The 6,187-nt window shown below is 52.3% G+C and overlaps 2 protein-coding genes across 2 annotated transcripts; both read right to left on the bottom strand.

Moving 5' to 3' along the window:
- Positions 1-520: 520 nt before the first annotated feature.
- DACRYDRAFT_22473 (uncharacterized protein) lies at positions 521-2,938 on the bottom strand. Its single transcript, XM_040772817.1, has 4 exons — positions 2,036-2,938; positions 1,072-1,987; positions 875-1,039; positions 521-813 (listed from the first exon to the last, which is right to left on the bottom strand). The coding sequence occupies exons 1-3, from the start codon at positions 2,201-2,203 to the stop codon at positions 903-905; spliced, it is 1,221 nt and encodes a 406-aa protein (XP_040628159.1). The 5' UTR covers positions 2,204-2,938; the 3' UTR covers positions 521-813; positions 875-902.
- Positions 2,939-4,477: 1,539 nt separating this feature from the next.
- On the bottom strand, positions 4,478-5,317 carry DACRYDRAFT_16021 (uncharacterized protein; the record flags this gene model as incomplete). Its single annotated transcript, XM_040771157.1, has 3 exons — positions 4,478-4,818; positions 5,006-5,017; positions 5,116-5,317. The coding sequence occupies 3 exons, from the start codon at positions 5,315-5,317 to the stop codon at positions 4,478-4,480; spliced, it is 555 nt and encodes a 184-aa protein (XP_040628158.1).
- Between the last annotated feature and the right edge of the window lie 870 nt (positions 5,318-6,187).

Below are 6,187 nucleotides of genomic sequence, written 5' to 3'. Positions count from 1 at the left end.
CCGTACATCAATATGCTTCACCCATCTAGCAACTTCTGATCGCTCGGCAAGAGTTCGCATAAGTGATGCAGCCTGCAGTTATCAGCTTTGGTATGATTGGCACACATGAATCGCCGGCGCACCCGGGTCTTTGCATTACAATGCCAGCTGTAGACGGCGACGCGTCTATACAAAAGCGGAGTCGCGAACGCATTCCAATTACGATTCACAGATGCACAGAGTACGAGGCTACTCTCAGGTAACGGAGTGAGTATTGGAAGTAGAAGTTCTGGCGGCAGGCTGTGGAAGGTCGCCATCGAGTTGTGCGTTCGACATGTGAGCGACGCCTAACTTCTTCACATATCGGCTTTACGATTCCACCACATCGGTGTTAACCGGCCGGTGTCTGAGCAGTTTGATGGGGAACAGTTGTGGCTTCGCACCGCCAAACACTACATTCAATCATATAAAGATAGATCATATTACAGCTGGATGTGGAAAAGATAGACGACCAACATGTCCATAATTGGTTCTCACTTGTGATGACACCACCCTCGGAAGGCTGAAGTGAACGCTCTCAAAAGGAGAGTTTACCTGTTGATATAGAGTTTACAGGCATTTTGAGTCAATTTCCTTCGGCCTCTGGTTGCCTGGCAGCCTATGCGATTCCCCGAAAAGTGTGATATGCTTGAGGCATAAGTAAGCCACATGGATGGCGAGCTGAGTCTTATGACGATATAAGTTGTACTGGTATTGGGGACAGACAGACTGCTTGGCTGCGCAGCACGCGCACTTGAAACGCGGCAATGTGAGGACCAGACTGCCAGTGCCTGTCTGCTCACAAAAGCGAGGTAGGGTGAGTGGAGACTGTTGAAGAGACTTTTCGAGTACTCACAGACGTTGGAATTCAATCAGATGACAAGCTAGACATCCCCCACGTCTGGAACCTCGTCCTCATCTTTAAGAGAACCACCGCTCTCGAGAATAGTATCCGAGGAATTCTCGCTCCCGTTGGGGGAGGCGCTTCTACGCTCCAAGTCCACACTCGGCGGAGTGGGAGCTATTGGAGGGGGGAAATCTTGTTCGGGTGACTCATTGTTGACGGAAGTCGGTCGACCGACTGTTCTGGAGAGACGTTCTTCGCTGTTCGATGGATTGGGTGAATGTTGATATGACGGTGCTCGAGCAAAGATTGGAGAAGCTCGGGCATCATCGGGCCACATGCCCGATGAAGGCGCGTCAGTGACGTCTTGAAGTGGTGGTCGGCCAACGGGGAGGGTTGTAGTGGAGTATTTCGCGGGGATGGTCTGTTTGGACCCGGGAAGCCTGTTAAGGGCATCGGGACACCCGTTAAGGGCAGGGGGATACCCGTTAAGGGCAGGGTAGCAGACGCTAAAGTGCGGCCTTCTCCGGGCTCGACAGGCAGGGGGTAACGATTTGTCCGCACCCTTCCAGGTGCTTGCACCGCTTGAGAGTCCATCCTTACTTGAGGGCTCGGCTGGGCTGGACCATCCGGAGATGGGTACGAAGAGTGGACCGATCCGCCATAACGATACACCGTTCCTTCTGATATCGTCGAGCCTTGGATAGATTGTCGATTAGGAGGACGTGCCGGGCCGGGGTTTTCGGGCGGACCGGGGTTGATGGATAAGGGAGCTGGAGAACTGGTCAGAGAGCCCCCGTTCATGTAGATCGTGCCGATCGAAGCTGGGGTGCCTAAAAATGCCCCAGGAGGGGATTCCTTCCGTGAGGGACGGGCCGGTCTTTTGGCTGGGTCGTCTGCAGAGAGGGAGTTCGGATCGGAGTTTGATGGGTACTCGACGACGAAAGGCGGAGAGTCGGACTCTAGGAGAGATTGTATTGAGTGCCACCAGTCTGGAGGAGGAGGGGGGAGCAGCTGGGTTTTGCTCCAGTTTGTCAGGACGGTGCTTGCCAGCGAGGGCAGTGACGCTCGAACGCGAGCTAAACGGAATGCTTCATATAGCTTGTCGTTATCTACATATCGTTTCTCCCAAGAGCTCAGGTTCAGCCAGCAAAGTCCAAGGAGAGGACTCACCTCCAAACGTTCGAGTTTGCCAACAACATACGCATCTTCCTTCCCCCGCCGGCGCTTGGAGTCGATATACTTGGTGATGATATCTACTGCTCTTGGAATATCGTCAGGCTTAAGCTTGTCGAGCCTGGCTGTGACTTTGGACTCGGTCATCCGGTGGAAGAATAGCATGTTGATGCAGAGGTGGGGGAGGATAGGCGCCGAGGTAGATGCAGCTTTTCCAGGAGTGGGGCCGTCGATGGAGTGATGGGAAATAAGAGAGACAAGGAACTAGTTTCGGTGTTCGGGTTGGAGATGTCGGGGAGCGGCGTCGTACAGCTCGGTGAACGAGTGAGGTGAGAGTACTCGTACAACAGCAGAGGTAGATCAAGAAGCCCTTAGATCCCGAAACGAAGCGTGTTCGCCCGGCCCTTTCGCAAAGACGCAAGCGGCAAACCCAGCAGACCTCAGCCTTAGCAAGCCTTCATGAGCCACCTTTCTTTGGACGGCCTTACAGAGAGCTACACTCCCGCTTGGCGTACTCTATACCTCCCAATGAGGCGTCAGGAGAAGGTCCGCTGGAGGGGGAGTCGACAGTGGTAGCCCGTGCGTTGTAGTAGGCAAAACTAGGCCTAATCGAGTGTTGCTTCCTGTAGGAGAGCCGCTCGGATGCCAAGTCGAGAGGTGTGGGATGTGCTCCGAAGCCGGGCGCAGCAATCCGAAGGGAGTTCAAACTGAAAGGAGCAGTGGAACGAGCCGACTGAAACGAACGAGTGTGGTTTCCGAAGAATGAGAGGTCGGATTCGGGACTCGGAACAGTCCAAGAGGCAGATAGGCTAAGGAGTGACTGTAAAGTAAAGCAGTAGCATTAGTTGTAAGATAAGAGATCACCTGTCTTGAACGAGTGCAGTCGAGAGTAAGTCAGAGAGAGGAGTCCGACCGTCCCTATCCAAAGTATCCGAATCCGCCTATATACATTCGGAGTGGTTCAGACCTTCGGACTACTACTAATCTATGTCTAATCTACATTACCTAATGCTATGTCTAAGGGTTCACTTCTTGCTTCCAATAGTCCAGTCCAGCTGAGTTCAAGGTGTTGTTTGAAGAGGCTTTTGAAGGTTGGATTTGAGCTTGAAACTTGAATGTGCAGCACACATTCCGTGCCAGCATGGTGCACCACTCAGGCCCCATCTATCCATCCATCCAATCTCTGTTCCACCCTCCAATGTCTTCTACCAATCCATTGCTGTGGTCTCCCTTACACCAATAATGAGCCTGACTGTTGCATGGGCTTGGCTGAGAAGGTGTTAGTTGATGAGTGCAGCTTGATGAGCAGGGTCTGCACACAAGCTCCATTTGTCTCCCTCTGCATCCCATGCAACAGTAGAGCCCTTTGTCCCAATGTCCCTGATTAACCACTCCTCCCCACCCTCCAACATCAACCATAGGAAGTATTTGCTGATGGACTATAGCAGAGAAGAGTTGGTAGACTGGTGAGGATGCCGCCTTTGAGGTGATGAGATATGGTGCTTATTCGTGCAAGCTTGCAACATGCCTGTGACAATGTTGGAATGGCTCAGACCTTGTTCAGTCATTGTATTCAGAGTGGTCCAGTTGTCGACTTGAAGTGCAGGGGGATGCATGGAGGTTGTGTGGGAGCACTGATATGGGCTGGGGTGGGAGAGGGGGTGTGATGACAGTAGGCATGCCTGGGCAGAAAGGGCAATTCCTCCCAAATCTCCAGGAAGAACATATTTCTGACAGATGCCAGGTGGTCCAGCAATGTGGTCATGCATTTGCAGGCTTTGACACACATATAATGCCCAATGACATACTTGCTAGACATTTGTCTGCTTGGACCAGGTACAAATTTCTCTCCTCCCTCTTCATCACCCTCATCATCTGTGTCCTCTGCCTCCCATCCTTTGGCAAGACATGCATGGGCAAGGATCTTCTGGGTGCTGTAAAGGTGAGGTCAAAGACCAATCTGTATGAAAGTGGGGGAGAGGTGGATGTACTGGAAGAGGACAACCCCTCTGAACACAGCAAGGCCACCATACAGCGATACAGCCTCAGTCACTGTGAGGGTGCACATGGCTATGATGTGAGAACCATGGTGGCAGCATTCCCCACTGTTGGTACCTCCCTCTCTCTCTATTCAGCACATATCCTGCCCTCTCAACCAGTCCATGCCCCACCCAATGCATCAAGCTTTCATCATATAAGAAGTTGGTCACATTCCTCAAGATGGTGAAAAAGGACAGACTCATCAAAACAAAGGATGTCAAGGTGAGACATGGTTGACCACTGTCAATGCATCTTCTTCTTCTTCATGAGCTTGCACACTGAATCACATGACTTCTCCAGCTTGAATTGCTTCTCCAAGGCTTGATGCTCCCAGGGGATGGACCTGAGATCTTGCTGCTTGGCTTCCAGGCAGGCCACTTTGCAGGCAGCTTTGTGGTCTCACTTGGCAACAAACTCAGCAAAGGGCAATGCCATGTTTATGGGTGAGGAGTCTTCCTCGAGCTCCTGCTTGTGCCACTCCCTGTCTGTCATCCTTTGTGCCTGCACCTGCTCCAGTGCCTCATGCCTTGCAGCCTCCCATTGCTTGGCTGTCTTGCAGTGGTGTGGATTGACCTGCTTGCTGGTGCACTGGCAGTTCTTGGCCTTTGCCTCAAAGGGCACCACTGAGTCAGTGATGATTGATGGGTTGAGGCCCTTGTCCCACAGCTCTTGGCACATCTTCTCCCACTCAGTGAGTGCCCAGACCTTTGTGGCATTGACATTGTGCCATGGATTGGCCCCTGTTGATCAGCATTCAGGCATGAGGAGGGGAACACCATCCTGCTTGAATCTCTCTGCCCAGGGAGGAGGGACAAAGTCAGTGAGGGTGCTGATGTAGGCTCAGAGGGAGGGAGGATTGGAGGGCAAGAAGGGGAGGGAGGGGGCAAGGGAGAGGAGGAGGTTGACAACACCATGCAATTCCCTCACCTTGCACTGCACCTGCAACCACATGATGCAGATGTAGGCACAGGGCAGGGGGGTGAGGAGATCACAGCATTCATGGGCAAAGTCACCCATCCATGTCTTCTCCAGCTCACCATACTTGAGGCATGGGGCAGATCCATGGGGCAGCTGGACAAGCATTTGCATGGTGTGGATGAGCAGATGCTCATGTGTGAGGAGGAGCTGGTGGGTCCACCAGCAGTTGAGGAGGAAGGGGTGATCACCCATGAGCTGTTGGGTCAGGGCAGTGATGATAAAGACCTTCCCTATGCCAGTACTGGCACCCTTGGGGAGCATTGTTTGGCAGAGGGCAGGTTCAATGTACATAATGAAATTATGTTGTGAGGGCCAAGCCCACCACACCATGGCATTTGTCACATTGGAGGGAGGGCACTCACAACAATGGTGATGCAGATGCTGGCTGTCGAAGGCAGTGGCAAACCGTAAAGTTGTCCTGGCAGTGAGCCCAGGCAACTCAGTTGTTCTGGGAGGGGGAGAAAGAATGATCCCCACCTCCTCCCTCTCTCTGCACTGTCTCCCACCAGCATGCCTGCACCTCCTTCTACCTCTCCTCCCTCTCCCTCTCTGCCATCTCATCCCACTTGCACTGCAGTTCAAACATGAACTTTGCAGCCTGCTCAAGGGACCATATGTCCTGGCTCAACCTGTCAGGCTTGTGGGTGAGCATGCTGAGTCACTGGCATAGTCAAGGGTCAGATGGGCTTTGCAATCTTTGAGGTGGGACATGTTAGGACCAAGGAAGTTGCAGGGTGGGGTGTCTAGAGTTTGCATTAGTACCATAGATAGACTAATGAAAGAAAAAACTTGCCACCCCAGTTGTGCAGCTTATCTGCATCATCAAATGAGGGCAAAGATAGCTTCTCAGGTGAGGGAGTGACAGTGTTAGGGCAACACAGGCTGACTAAGTCTGCTCACCTAAGAGTGCCAAGAGTTTAAGCAGGCAACAAGGAAGTGGAGTAGACCTGATGACTAAGACCTATCTACAGTATAGGTACCTGTGGATGATCCTAAGAGACCAAGTCTGAAGAGACAGTCCCCAGGCAGAGTAGGCCTTATATTTATACCTCTGTGGTGGAACCTGCTAGAACATCTTGCTTACTCAGCCTAGTCAGGTGATCAGGTCATATGACCAAGGATGAGGTCATA

This window comes from Dacryopinax primogenitus, assembly GCF_000292625.1.
Source record: "Dacryopinax primogenitus strain DJM-731 SS1 chromosome Unknown DACRYscaffold_10, whole genome shotgun sequence".
Lineage (NCBI taxonomy): Eukaryota > Fungi > Basidiomycota > Dacrymycetes > Dacrymycetales > Dacrymycetaceae > Dacryopinax > Dacryopinax primogenitus.
Note: the sequence above shows the minus strand (reverse complement) of the source record. Positions and strands in the feature narration are given on the sequence as shown.